Source organism: Dipodomys merriami, unplaced genomic scaffold, assembly GCF_024711535.1.
Source record: "Dipodomys merriami isolate MVZ:Mamm:240054 unplaced genomic scaffold, mDipMer1.0.p SCAF_1, whole genome shotgun sequence".
Lineage (NCBI taxonomy): Eukaryota > Metazoa > Chordata > Mammalia > Rodentia > Heteromyidae > Dipodomys > Dipodomys merriami.
In genome coordinates, this window is record NW_027202270.1 from 126077214 (window position 1) to 126092445 (window position 15232).

A 15232-nucleotide genomic window follows, 5' to 3' on the forward strand; every position below is an offset into this window, starting at 1 on the left:
TCAAAGCACAGAACTGGGTGGAGTAGGTAGAAACACTTCACAGGCACCTTAGGGGCTGATTGTGAGCCCCACAGAGTTGAGGGCATATTCTGCCTTGCAGAAGAGTGGGAACTGTAGAGGGCTGATAGTTTTACTCTTGATCACAAGACAACCAATTTGTAACAACTCTGTATTCAAAGCAGCCAAGAGACAATTTGTAAATTAATAAGGGTGATGGTCTCCCAACCCTACTTGATTCACAAAAGCCAGCAGTGAGTCGTGGGAGTGATTGGTCCATCTTTCCCATTCCCCAGCCTCCTCTAAGCCTTCCCTCCCACCCTACCCACACTGGGCTAGCACCCTGCTTCGCCAATCTGAGGAGGATGGACTAAGACCTTTCACTCTAAGGTCTGTTCTTCTGTGACATACTTGTTTCTGCAATATAAATATTCTCCACATGCTCCTATAACTGCTGGGTTGAGCAGGCTCAAGACAACCAGACTCTGATGACTCACACCTATACATCCTAGCCACTCCGGAAGCTGATATCTGACAATCTCAGTTCAGAGATAGCCTGGGCAGGCAAGTCCACCAGACACTTATCTCCAGTGAACCTGTCAAAAACTGGGACTGGAGGCATGGCTAAAGTGGTAAAGTGACTACTGTGAACAGAAAAAGCCAAGGGAGAGCACCAAGAACCAAGACCCTAGGTTCATGCCCCACTACTTGTGAGAAAGAAAAAAAAACAAACACCTGAGGTAGGGTGGGAGCTAGTATGGTTTCCAGAGCCTTTCTTTCAATACACTGGGGAATAGATCCTCCCAAGACTAATACTTTCTATATATGAGAAACTGGCCTGGGGGCTTGAGAGTGTACCTCAGTGGAGGGGAGGGGAGAGAGCTAAATGTCCTCCCAGTTTGGTCCCTGATTGTACACATAGACTCAGGATCACTAACCATAGCAATCCAGCTTTTTGGGAACAGCATCCATGACCATTCTGTCTGTCTTCTGTACTTACACAAAGCAAGACTCAATGCTAACTCATTTCTCATTTCTTAGACTGTCTTAGGGGTCAGTTGTGAGACTTGAACTCAGGGCTTAAGCCCTATCCCTGAGCTCTTTTGCTTAAAGCTAGCTCTCCACCACTTTGAGCCACAGTGCCACTTACGGTTTCCTGGTGATTAATTGGAGATAAGAGTCTCCTGCACTTTTCTGCCCCACCTGGCTTTGAACCCTGACCTGAAGACCTCAGCCTCTTGAGTAGCTAGGATTATAGGTGTGAGTCACTAGCATCTGGCTTAACTTGTCTCTAGTGGTTCTAACATAGGTCTTTTTTTTTTCTAGCTGTATACTTCTGGTTTTTGGTTTTCCAAATGTTCTACAATGACATTTAGAAAGAGCAAAAATTAAAAAAAAAATCTGTTAGAACAAAATCAAAAAGTAAACTGTAAATACCTGAGCAGTCTATCTGCCTTCAAGCTTGCTTTCCTTGGTCTGGAGACAGGCTCTTGCTGGTAACGAGCCTGTTTGTCTAATAATTCTATGAAGAGATCAGTATCCTCTTCTTGGTAGAAAATAATTAAGACTATTTACACATCTTTCCTTCAGACTCCAAACTGGCTCAGAACATTCTCAGCTAGCCTGGGCTCCAGTGAGGGAGCAGCAGGGGCTGTGAGTCTACAAACAGCAGCCTGTGCTTCTAGAAAAATGGGTTCTAGAATGTTCCAGCCCCATTGAAGAGCAGTGTAGAAAAGAAAAAAAAAGGGGGCTGGGAAGGTGGCTCAGTGGTAGAGCACTTGCCTTGCATGCTCAAGGCCCTGGGTTCGATTCCTCAGCACCACATAAGCAAAAAGAAAAAAGCTGGAAGTGGCGCTGTGGCTCAAGTGGTAGAGCGCTAGCCTTGAGCTGAAGAGCTGAGGGACAGCACCCAGGCCCAGAGTTCAGGCCCCACGACCAGACCAAAAAATTTATTTAAAAAAAAAAAAAAAAAGAAAGAAAAGAAAAAAAATCTGATTGTCTTCTTAATTGCAATTTTCTAAACACTGATCTTGTAGATTGTTTAAAATAATGAAAACTCACCAATTTGGATGGGGGGGGGGAGGAGTTGTTTCAGTGACTTAAATTGGTTAAAATATTTCATGTGATCAAATATTAATTGATTTACACAATCATTTCTAAGGGGGTCTCAGTCTTGCTGAGACAGGAAACAGAACTGCTATCATATGAGCTGGGCGATGGCTGCTCACACCTATAATCCTAGCTACTCAGGAGGCTGAGATCTGAGGATCCCGGTTCAAAGCCAGCCTGGGCAGGAAAGTCTGTGAGACTCTGATCTCCAATTAACCACCAAAAAAACAGAAGTGGTGCTGTGGTTCAAGTGGTAGTGCTAGTCTTGAGATGAAGAGCTCAGGGACAGTGCCAGGCCCAGAGTTCAAGTCCCATGATGACAAAAAAAAAAAAAAAAATTGCCCTAATGTGTTTTACTGAGATGCCAGGCCTCCTGAAGGTGCAGACAATGGAAGGCTGGCAGGTACCTAGCATTCACCAGGCCCTGGGACCCATCTCCACTCCTGAAGAAAAAGAGAAGCTGGCCCAGCCCAGGATGCATTCCTGGATGCCCTCGAGGCTAACACAAAGTGAATACAGAAGAAGCTAAATAAATATTTACTAGGTAAAGCTGGGACTAGGATTCCTTCCAGGAGAGATAATGAAACTAAGGTCTGGGGGTTTAGTAAAAGTTGCTTTTCCTCTTTCACCACGTTTGAATTTTTACTGGAGCTTTGAACTCAACACTTCATGCTTAGTACCTTGCTAAGCAGGTACTTTACCACTTGAGCAACACCCGCATCCTTTACCATATTTTTAGAGATTCAGTCAATATTTATAACTAAAATAGGTAAGATTATCTAAATCTTATTAGATGAAAATAATAATTGTTGGACTGGGAAGTTGGTTCCATGGTAGAGTGTCTGCCTCACATGCATGAGGCCCTCAGCACCAATAAGCAGAAAAAAAGCCGGAAGTGGCGCTGTGGCTCAAGTGGTAGGGTGCTAACCTTGAGCCGAAGAGCTGAGGGGCAGCACCCAGGCCCAGAGTTCAGCCCCCATGATGAACAAAAAGAAAGAAAGAAAGAAAGAAAGAAAGAAAGAAAGAAAGAAAGAAAGAAAGAAAGAAAGAAAGAAAGAAAGAAAGAAAGAAAGAAAGAAAGAAAGAAAGAAAGAAAGAAAGAGAAAGAAAGAAAGAAAGAGAGAGAGAGAAAGATAATAATTGCACTGATTTAAAGATTTGTAGATTATAAAAGCTTTTTCTTCTGTAAGACCAAATTGTGTTGTCTTCGTAACAGTGTCTTAAGTGATATTAAGGTGAAAGTAATAATTGTAAACATCCATTTTTAGCACTTCCTAGGCCCCAGACAATACTCTAGGTACGTGTGTGTGTGTGTGTGTGTGTGTGTGTGTGTGTGTGTGTGTGTGTCTGTGTCTGTGTCTGTGTATTAATTCCCTCTGACAGGGTCTAGATGATTTAAGAACAATGTCTCACTTTACAGATGAAGCAACTGAAATGAGAAACTGAGTCAGCAAGCCCAGCAAGAACCATCTGACCCAGAAGGTAACCCAGGTCTAACTCTGGATAGCCCAGGCCAGTACTGGCCTGGGCACTGCTCCTTAGCTTTTTTGCTCAAGGCTAGTAGCACTCTACCACTTGAGCCACACCTTCACTTTCAGATGTTTTTGGTTTTGTTTTTTGGTGGTTAATTTGAGATAAGAGGCTCACAGATTTGACTGCCAGGGCAGGCTTTGAACCTTGATCCTCAGATTTCAGACTCTTGAGTAGGTAGGATTACTAGCATAAGCTATCAGCACCTGACTTCCAATTCTTTTTTAAAGCATGTCCAATTCTAATGCCCTCAACTAGCTTAATAGATTGTTCATTTGAAAAAATTTTAACCAGGACTAGGAATGTGGCTTAGTGGTAGAGTGCTTGCCTAGCATGTATGAAGCTCAGGGTTTGCTTCCTCTATACCACAGGAACAGAAAAAGTCAGAAGTCACTGGGCACGGGTACTCATACCTATAATCCTAGCTACTCAGGAAGCTGAGATCTGAGGATCATGGTTCAAAGCCAGCCCAGGGCAGGAAAGTCCACGTGAGACTCTTATCTCCAATAAACCACTAGAAAACCAGAAGTGGCGCTGTGGCTCAAGCTGTAGAGTGTTCGCCTTGAGCTGAAGAGTGCAGGGACAGTGCCCAAGCCCAGAGTTCAAGCCCAGAGTTCAAGCCCCATGACCGACCAAAAAAACAAAGCCAGAAGTGGTACTGTGGCTCAAATGGTAGAGTGATAGGCTTGAGCAAAAGAAGCTCAGGGACAGTGCCTAGGCTCTGAGTTCAAGCACCAGTACTGGCAAAAAAGAAACAAGTTTTGGCCAATAATAAACAAAATCATCCCAGGGATGCCCAGCCTCTTCTTCCAAAAAGGCAAATGGCACAGAGGGAGAAGAGAGGACCTCTAGGGACCATGGCTGAGCCATGGAGGGATCCAATGGGGTACAACTGAGCCTCCAGGGTTTCCTCCATCTCTGTGCCCAGCTCGATTGTGTAGTACTGTCACCTGCAATTAGAACACTGCTTGGTGCTTAGTAGTCATTCAGGAGCTAAGCTGGCTGAGTGTGTGGAGGTGCCCTAGACCTGCTCCAATAGTAACCAAGCAGCCTCTCTGTACAGTGAACTCTGAAACAGCCCTGTGATGTCCGATGGACCATTACCCCCAACGTAACCTGCAGAATCGCAGGAAGCCGTGCACGCTTTAGCAGAAAGAGTCACTCTAGGGCCCTCAGGAAAAGGCAGTGGCAGGACTGATATGCAAATATATTTTTAAATGGCCTAAAGATAAGCCACAATAGGAACACAACAAGGATAGTTCCTATCCCCTAGAGAACAAGCCTAGAGCCTTCAACCAGGCAAAATAGTCACGATCCTGTGCAATTAAAGAAGATAAAAAATGGGGGCTGGCGAGAGCCACAGGCTCATGCCTGTAATCCTACCTACTCAGGAGGCTGAGATATGAGGATTGTGTTTCAAAGCCAGCCCAGGCAGGAAGGTCCATGAGACTCTTGCCTTCAATTTATCACCAGAAAACTGAAAGTGGCACTGGGGCTCAAGTGGTAGATTGCTTGCCTTGAGCAAAAAAGAAATGGCAGCCAGGCCCTGAGTTCAAGCCCCAGGACTGGAAAAAAATAAACAAGAGCTGGAGGTGTGGCTCAAAGGGTAAGGTAGGGCGAAGTGCTTTCCTAGCAAGTTTAACACTGCCAATAGACTTACACTGGGGCAAAGCAAATAATGCTTCCCCCCACCCCAGAAAAATAAGCTTTCTGCAGGGCACACATTTGGCACTGTACAGGTGAGAGACTCCCTAGGGCTAGGCACGAGTGTGGATTGTCATGCATTTCTGAGCTCCGGTAAAGACAGGTGCCTGCAACCGTTGAAAAAGTCCAGAATCGTATACAGGGGAACTTTGAGTGATAGCAAAGGAGAATCTGTTTCCTGGATGCCCAGACCTGAGCTGACCCCATTGGAAGCACTGCCCCCCCACACCTGCACCCAGCCACTGCTCGGCCCCCCACCACGCACCTTGGATGGTTCTCTTGAAGAAGGCCTTGCAAGCCTCGCAGGAGGCCACGCCGTAGTGGTAGCCGGAGGCAATGTCCCCGCACACGAGACACAGGCGCTTGGGGATGGCGTTGAGCATGTACTCGCACTTGATGGCCGAGTCCTCCATGATGCCGCTGGCACAGTCCTCGTAGCCCTTGCGGCAGGCAGGGCCTCCCAGCCCTGCACCTGCGAACATGGGTGGCGAGTCCAGACCATTGGCGTGAGTGCCTAGGGCCATGCCAAAACCACCGCTGGCGTCTGACGAGCCGCTGGGGCTGTGGTGGCTGAGGGCATCAATGCCCGAGGACGGACTGGACGGCTCCGTCTTGATGAAAGAGCTGCAACTGGAGCCCAGGAGCCGGTCGTCTGCGGACATCCGGTTGAGCAGCCTGTGGACAGAGAGCAGGGGAGTCAAGGTGGGAGGGTCTGGTAGGCGGGGCGCCAGGTAATGTCTGCTGAGATGCAGTTGGTGGTCCGCTTGGTGCAGCCCACGGCAAGTTTCTGCAAACTTCTGAGTTCTCCTAGACACCGCTGTTTGTTTTGTTTTGCTTTATTTATTGTGTGTGTGTCTGTGTGTATGTCTGTGTCTGTGTGTGTCTGTGTCTGTGTCTGTGTGCATGTCTGTGTCTATGTGTCTGTGTCTTGTCCCCTAGCTTTCTCACTCTACCACTTAAGGCAAAGCCACGGCTTCACTTCTGGTATTTTTTTATTCTATTTTATTTTTGGTGTTTAATGAGAAAAATAAATAAATAAAAGGCTCACGAAGTTAACTGCCCCGGCTGGTTTTGAACTACCATCCTCTAGTTTCAGCCTTCTGAATAGTTAGGGTTCCAGGTATGAGTCACCAGCCCCCCAGCTCAAGTCACACATCTCTCACTTAGCAAAGTGCTAGCCTGTGGAGGACACAAGATGACAACTCCTCAGCCCCAATGTTTGGCCAACTTCCTGCCCGGTAATTACAATGTAGTGGCTACAATATAACTATCCCAAGGTGTCCAGCCCTGCATCGGGAACTCAGCTATAAGGACTCATTGCACAGTAACAGCTGTCCACGATAAGGACTCTGCTAGGCTGTGAGACCAGCCCAAGCTTAGTGCTTTCCTGGTTCCTTTCCATCAGCAACACTGGGACTAAGGAGGTCAAGTCATCAGACCCATGCACCAGAGACTGTGTGAGGGAAAGTTACAACCCAGATTGGTAGCCTTGGGTTTTGCCCCAGGCCCAGGACTGCTTATCAGATGGCTTATAGCTCCCTGACCCTTCCCCCTCTCATTTTCCTTCCTAGCCCCTGGCTCCCACCCAACCCACCTACCACCAAGACTGTGCAGCCAGCAGAATGCTAAAGGCAGGCTGCCCACCCCATCCCTGCTTGTGTACACCTCTCCTTCCCTTCCCATCTGAGGTAAGGTCTAGTTGCCTAGGCTGGTCTCAAACTCCAAGGCTTTAACATTCAGCTATACCTGCAGCCCTTAACCTGAAGTTTCTTAGCCTGGAACCTCCTTGCTTCACCAGGAAAGCAAAACAGCCTCACCAATATGGCGGGTCATGGCCAGAAAATTGCAAGTTTCCAAGAATGGGAAGCCTCTCCTCCCAGAGCCGTATGGGGTAGCAGGGAAGGCAGCCAGGCTATGTCCCTCCCATATCTCAGCTCCCATATCCCCAGGTCCAAGTGGGGACCTGGGCCTCCCTCAGCCTGAAGATGCAGAATGGCTGAGCTCCCAGCAGGGCGATGAGCTGTGTTCAGGAGAGCACAGCTGCTCCCTGCACTGCAGGCTAGATTGGGATCTGAGTCAGGAGGCCTGGGGTCCAGCCACAGGTGGCCCCACTCTCTCCACTGCTTCTGTGAAGGGAGCAAGAGGAAGCTGATGCTTATGCCCAAGGGACAGGTAAAAGAGGAAAGGGAACCAGGCACCGGTGGCTCATGCCTGAAATCCTAACTACTCAGGAGGCTGAGATCTGAGGATCACGGTTCAAAGCCAGCCCGGGCAGGAAAGTCCGTGAAACTCTTATCTCCAATAAAAACCACCAGAAAACTGGAAGTGGCGCTGTAGTTCAAGTGTTAGATGCTATCCTTGAGCTGAAGAGCTGAGGCCCAGAGTTCAAGCCCCATGACCGACAAAAAAAAAGAAGAAAGGGAAAGATCTTGGATGCCTGCCAAGCCAACTCCAGGGTTCTGTCCAGTGCACCAAACAAAGCAAACAAACAAAAAAGAAAGCCAAAATCTCAATGTAGGAGGGACCACCGTGGAGCTGCCAGGATTCTACCTCCAGCGTTACTCAGAGATAATGACTGCTTTCTTGTCAGCACTATCTTTTCTTTTTTTCCCTCTGTGTGTATGTCTGTGTCTGTGTCTGTGTTGTGGTCTTGAACTCTGGGTTTGGGTGATGTCACTGAGCTCTTCAGCTCAAGGCTAGAGCTCTACCACTTGAGCCACAGCACCACTTCCAGTTTTCTAGTGATTATTTGGAGATAAGAGTCTGATGAACTTTCCTGCCTGGGCTGGCTTTTAATCATGATCCTCAGATCTCAGCCTCTAGAGTAGCTAGGATTATAGGCGTGAGCCACCAGCACTGTCTTTTCTAGGCAGCCCCCTAGAGAAAAGTCTGGACACTCCCTGGCAAAGGGGCTACCTCAATAGACTACCAAATCCACCTTACATCTAAGTCCTTGGCCACATCCCAAGACCTCAAAGTTATCTGTTAAATCTTCTAGCATAGGGCTGGGAATGTGGCTTAGTGGTAGAGTGGCTTGCCTCACTCACATGCATGCAGACCTGGGTTCAATTCCTCAGTACCACATAAACAGAAAAAACTGGAATTGGTGCTGTGGCTCAAGTAGTAGAGCCCTAGCCTTTAGCAAAAGAGGCTCAGGATCAGTGCCGACCCCCAGGACTGGCAAAAAAAAACTTCTGGTATAGGGGTCTCTACCGCCCTTGCTCCCATTGGTAAGTTCATGGGCAACACATCTCCTAAGGTTGTCCCTTATTTGAACATGAACATGTCCAGAATAATCAGTAGCTGCCTGATACTGAAAGACTGGCCCTCCAGTTTACAATGTCCTGGAATATAGTGTGTGAGGAGGAAGGCTCCGGGTCTCTTCTGTTTCAAATGGAGTATTTCGGAAGCCCTCTGGGACCCTCTGAATTGACAAAGGGTTTTCCCATTGAGGGTCTTCTCCAGATCCTTTAACATATCAGGCTGGTACCCTGACCTCTCCCTGGGCAAAGCACCCACCTTCTCTCCAGACGTCAGTGGTGTGGCCCTGGGAAGTGCCATCAGTCTGGCAAGATATCCATCATCTGTCAGAATTTGACTGACCAGGCAGGGGTGTACCTCTCAACTCTCCCCCCCCCCCAATGCCCTACCATGACATAGAACAGCTAACCACATACTCTAATGTTCTACTCTTCACAGGATCATGCCAGGTCCGCTGTAAAGTTCTGCTGGCAGAGCTCCCCTTTCTTTGGCCTCAACCAGTCTTCTCCAGGTTTCCCCAAAGGGAAAGATTTCACAAGATACACATAACATAAACCATCCTGAGCAACAGCTATGATTTAGTTGGCATGTACTATATGCCCTGTGTGCTCCAGCTCTGTCCCTAGGGGTATGAGAAGCATCAACCCCAGGAAGCAAGTCGATCCCGGGTCTATTCCAGGAGTGGGTAGGTGGTCCAACTGCCTTCTCAGCCCCAAGGCTCAGCTAACCTTGATGGACACACTGATGGGTAGTGATTGTGTCTCCAACTCTTGGTTTCCTCTCTTGTCCCTTCCTTCTTGATCTTGAAGGACCCAGTGTTTGTTCCTCTCCTCCTCCACGGCTAACAAATGGATCTTGGCCTCCTTTAGCTGGCAGGAGAACCACCTGCTAATTTAATGTCTGAATCCCAGCTGGGAGTTGATGGGTTCAAATGATGTCATTTCTTTACTGTTTATTTACTTTTTATACCAAAGACTTGCTATAGAGCCCAGGTTGGCCTTGAATTCATAATCCTCCTGTTTCCACCTTCAGAATGTGAGGGTTATGGGCATGCACCACACCTGGCTCAGCTAAGCTTTCTCATTTCTGTATTACTAAAGTGTTAAAAGAAATCCCTTTTCTTTTTCTTTCTTTCTTTTTTTTTTTTTTTTTGGTTCCGGTCGTGGGGCCTGAACTCTGGGCCTGGGCGCTGTCCCTCAGCTCTTTAGCTCAAGGCTAGTGCTCTACCACTTGAGCCACAGCTCCACTTCCAGCTTTTTTCTTTTTGCTTATGTGGTGCTGAGGAATCCAACCCAGGGCCTCATGCATGCAAGGCAAGCATTCTACCACTGAGCCACCTTCCTAGCCCTGAAAGGAATCCCTTTTGAAAGGACAATCAGCATCTATTCGGTGCTAAGAGTCAACCTGACCAAAAAGCAGACCATCAGAGCCCAATGTCTCAAGATTAGGCCCCCGTCTTAAATGTCCAACAATGAACAACTAACTCAGAAAAGACCTTGTAGAAACTATGTTGATGGGGGTACCCTATTGTGCCCTGCCAAGTCCTACTTTGTATATACTGGAAGAAGCCACAGCTTCTTTACTGGATTCTTCCAGGCTCATCTAGTTCATCGTGTGTGTGTGTGTGTGTGTGTGTGTGTGTGTGTGTGTGTGTGTGTGTGTGTGTGTGTGTGTGTGTGTGTGTGTGTGTGTGTGTGTGTGTGTGTGTGTGTGTGTCTGTGTGTGTCTGTGTGTGTGTCTGTGTCTGTTTCTGTGTGTCTGTGTGTGTCTGTGTCTGTGTGTCTGTGTGTGTGCATGCACGCGCGCGTGCGCACACACACACGCGCACGCACACACACACACACACACACATTTGTTCTAAGGCTGGGTAGTAGCAGCCATTATCCTTTAAGCCCCAGCTGCACACATTGGATTTTCCTTTATAACATCTTATTTAATGCTTACCCTGTCTTCTACACACTTCTTAGCTCCACTTTACTGAAGAGTCAGGGTGGAGCTCAGCACTTGTTCAGTTTACTCCAGTGATAAGTAAAACGAGGTACCAACCAACACAGTCTGATTGCAGTTCTAGGCTCTTGCCTGACCTCAAACCCACCCTCTGCCCTCTGTGTAAAACCCTTCAAATGCAGCCAATATCTGATGGCCTTCAACAGACCCCAGGTCCTCACTGTCATGACTGTCTTGACTTCTTATCATGTAAGAGAACTTTGGATATACAGGGCCATTCTTGGCTGCCTTACTTGATATACCAGAAGGGCAAAGAAAGCTACTGAAGAGGTCAGAACCTCTGGGGTCTCAGGGAGTCTGATTTCTACATTGTTCTTTCATGGACAAATTGGAAGGAAGATGCATAGCTTCAGGCTGTAAACTTATTATTATTATTATTATTATTATTATTATTATTATTATTATTATTCTTTTGCCAGTCCTGGGGCTTGAACTCAGGGACTAGACATTGTCCTCGAGTCTCTTTGTGCTCAAGGCCAGCATTATCACTTGAGCCACAGTGCCACTTCCAGCTTCTTCTAAGTAGTTTATTGGAGATAAGCATCTCATAGACTTTTCTGCCCGGGCTGGCTTTGAACCACAATCTTTAGATCTCAGCCTCCTGAGTAGTTAGGATTACAGGCATGAGCCACTGATACCAGCTTGTAATATATATATAGTCAGTTGTAAGGCTTGAACTCAGGGCCTGGGCTCTATCCCTAAGCTCTTTTACTCAAGGCTAGCTTTATACCACTTTGAGCCACAGTGCCACTTTTGGTTTTTGAATGATTAATTGGAGTTAAGAGTCTCAGGAGGACTTTCCTGAGAGTCAGTGACACTCTTATCTCTAATTGACCATTCAAAAATCAGAAGTGGAACTGTGGCTGACATAAAAGCTCAGGGAATGCGTCCAGGCACCCAAGCCCCAGTATTGTAACAAAAATAAATAAATAAATACAAAAACCTAGTCCACCTGGGTGCTGGTGGCTCACTTCTGTCATTCTAGCTACTCAGGAAGTTGAGATCTGAAGATGTAAGTTGAAAGCCAGTCTGGACAGGAAAGTCCCTGAGAGTCTTATGTCCAACTAACCACCAGAAAATGGGAAGCGGTACTGTGGCTCAAAGTAATATAGCACTAGCCTTGAGCAAAAGTAGCTCAGGGACAGCACCCAGGCCCTGAGTTCTAAAACAAAAACAAAAACAAAAAATTAGTTGAGTCACAGGGGCTTAGGACTGTAATCCTAGCTACCTAGTAAGGATCTGTTTGAAGACACTTTGGGCAGAAAAGTCCAACAGATGCCATCTCTCCAACTAACCAGCAAAATGTCAAACTGGAGGTGTGGCTCAAGTAGTAGAATCCCAACTGTGAACAAAAAAAAAGAGAGTTCAATGCCCTTAATTTAAGCCCTGGTGCCAACATAAAATAAAATAAAAACAACAGCAACAAAGATTCTATCATAGAACGATGAGAAGTAGCCAATGGGAAGTAGAAGGTGAATAACAGGTTAGATGGCAGCCACTGGGTCAAAGGAAGGAAGAAGTCCCCAGTGTCCCCTGTGCTTTGCATTCAGGATGTGATGTAGCACTAGAGTGGAGACAGACACCACATTGTGATGGCTGCAGGCAGTAATGAACTCGGCAAGTTCAGCTGCTCCAGGTAGAAGAGGAGGCCTTGCAGGCCTTCTATCAGGACCAGCTCAGGAACACAGAGCAGGGTGTGAGTAGGACTGATATAGTTGGCCTCTGTTAATTTCTAGGAGGAAGAGAGGATGTGTTGAGAATGGTAGGAATTTAAGGCATTTACACACAACTATGTACATCCTTTCCAATTTGCCCTGGGCCTACAGACATCCTCAGAGGCTTTCCCTGCACACTCAAGATCTGATCAAGTATTGCTTTTTCCTCCCGCCCCCCCCAAAAGCAGATAATGAATCACAGCTTGAGTATTCCCTATGAAGTGTTTGGGATTTTTTTTTTCAGATTATGGGATATTGCATACACAAACGAGATATCTTAGAGATCGGCCTCAACTCTATACACAAATGCATTTCATACACACCTTATACACATAGCCTGGAGGTAATTTTTTTAAGGTAGGGGATTTGAACCCAGAGTGTCACATTTGCCAGGCAAGAGCTGTACCACTCTCAGCCCTATAAAAATACCTTTAATAATCTTGTGCATAAGACAGTTTGTATACCTAAATGATCAGATTTGTGTGGTATCTTCTTGGTGCTTAAAAAGTTCCATATTTGGGCTGGGCCTGGGTGGCTTAAGCCTGTAATCCTAGCTATTCAGGAGGCTGAGATCTGAGGATGGCAGTTTGAAGTCAGCTGGAGACTCTTATCTCCAATTAACTAGCAAAAAGTAAGAAGTGGAGCTGTAGTTCAAGTGATAGAGTGCCAGCCTTGAGTGAAAAAGCCAAGCATCAGGGCCCCAAGTTCAAGCCCCAGTACTGTCATGAAACAGAAGAAAGAAGAAGCAGCTGAGACCTAGGCTCTAGGTTCCCAGCCTCTTTGCACAATTGATGTTTTGGCCTGAGCCAGTCTTGGGCAATCCTTTGCCTCACAGAATGTTCAAGAGTATCCTTGAGGCCAGGTGCTGGTGGCTCAAGCCTGTAATCCTAGCTACTCAGAAGGCTGAGATCTGAGGATCAGGGTTCAAAGCCAGCCCAGGGCAGGAAAGTCCATGTGAGACTCTTATCTCCAATAAACCATCAGAAAACAGGAAGTAGTGGCTGTGGCTCAAGCAGTAGAGCGCTTGCCTTCAGCTGAAGAGCGCAGGGACAGTGCCCAAGCCCAGAGTTCAAGTCCCCCCCCCAAAAAAAAAGAGTATCCTTGGCTTCTACCCCCTCCATAGCAGGATCAGGATATCAACCAGGATCCAGACACGCCAACCAAAACCTTTCTCAGACATGGCCAAGGGTGTCCCCTGGAGCTTAAACTGCCCTCATTTGAGAACCTCTGACTTAGCTATAGGAGGTCAGAAGAAAATGGACAAGGGCACAGGTGTGGAGGGCCAGGTAAAAGGAACCAACGAGTCCCAGAAGAGAGGGGCTGAAGGCAGGGAAGATCTGGGAGAACACCAAGGGCTGTGAGTGGTTTTTCCATGGGTGGAGTCTGAGGATGAGCGGGAAAGTTGGGAGGCTGGGAGATGTCACCAGGACCTGAGACTCTGGCCCTTAGCATCTCAGAGGTGGCTGAAAGTATGTTGTTTGGGGAGAGAGGCAGCTCTGGGAGGGGGGAGCCACTGACTGGGGCTGTCTGGGGCCCAGTTCCCAACTGGATCAATGACTATTGACTCTTAGTGGGAGGAGGGGAACAGACACCCACCTCAGCCTTTGCAAGAGCAAAGTCAGTGGTCGAAGGCCCTTGAGGCTCATTCCCTTTGATCCATGGTAACTGGAGCTCAGCAAGAGCCAGCCACGGCTTCAGTGTCACCACCTTGTGACTCTCTCTAGCCCCTACCCTGCCCTGCCCCCAGCCTTTTCATGGGGTAGAGGTGAGGAGCTCTCTCCCCGCTGAACAGGGATTGAAGATTTTCCTGACCTGATGACCAGAAGAATTTGGAAAGTTCTGAATGAAATCCAAACTGTTGAACTAGTTTGCCTCAGACCTCTAGAGGAGATAAATTCCTGGGTATCAGCAAGAGATCATGATCAATTGCTTGGCTGGAATCCCAAGGATGTATGTTCCTAGAGGTAGCCAGCCAGTGAGCAGGCAGAACGTTAGTGAAATGAGCGCCCTTCCCATAGCTTAGTACACTCCTTCCCTTCTCCACAGCTTAGCATGCTCCTTCCTAGGCAGTGCTAGGCCCACTTAGTAAAGGCAGTAAATAATCAGCCTCCAACCCCCTTTACCTTGGGATGGCACTTCTCTGGGGCATCTACCACCATATAAGGCAACAAGAGCCCCTTAGAGTGACCTTCAGGTCTGAGTGGCTGCAGGGCCCCCTTATCTACTATTTGGACAGCAGCCATAAATCCTAGTCCACCATGATGAAGCCCCTGGCCCACACGTCCACACCAGGGTCTCTGCCTCCTAGCCCCTTCTGGTCCCTAAACCTCCTAGGTGATATAGGTCACCCCAGACAATAGCCGGTGCTTCTTCTCACTTCTCCCTTGTGAGAAGGAGTCTTGCTGGCCCCTTTCCTGGCAATAAACCTTTGTTCTCTGTACCTGGATGTCTGTGTGGTTTTTCTGGCAAAGTCCAAATAATCTAACACAAGATAGAAGAGTGGACTGGCCTGAGGACTCTCTGCCATGGGGTGGGATCTCCACTTTCAAGAATCTGGGTCATACAGAACAGCAGCCATGGAGCCCTCTGGCTCTCAGTCCAGACCATGTCCTTGAGCACAGGGACAGGCTGAATCCCTTTTGAAAGCCTGCATGCTGGCATCAGACTCACCACTTATTCTCCATGTTACTGTTGACTCTGATTGGCCAGGTCACCCTCTCTGCACCTCTTGGTTCTCCAATCACAGCACCTGCTTCCTAGGGCTGTCCTGGGTGACAAGAGCAGATGAGGGGGAAAGGCTTAGAACAGCGCTGGCCCTAAATCAGCTCTCAGTGGGTACTGGGGTTGTGACTCTCCCAAGAAACCACTCCCAGCAGCTGGCAGTTTTGTGGTTAATCCCTTCCAAATTC

The 15232-nt window shown here is 47.6% G+C and overlaps 1 protein-coding gene across 5 annotated transcripts in view; it reads right to left on the bottom strand.

Annotated features, from left to right (window-relative positions):
- The window catches only part of Esrrb (estrogen related receptor beta), a 172049-nt gene that overhangs the window by 53090 nt on the left and 103727 nt on the right, over positions 1-15232 (bottom strand). For 3 of the 5 annotated variants that reach the window (XM_070029256.1, XM_070029228.1, XM_070029218.1), the window contains exon 2: positions 5606-6015. In XM_070029256.1, coding sequence (XP_069885357.1) covers positions 5606-6015 — 410 coding nt within the window. Of the gene's footprint in view, positions 1-5605; positions 6016-14993; positions 15091-15232 lie in introns of all 5 variants that reach the window. The other 2 variants (XM_070029237.1, XM_070029246.1) reach the window with 1 other exon arrangement.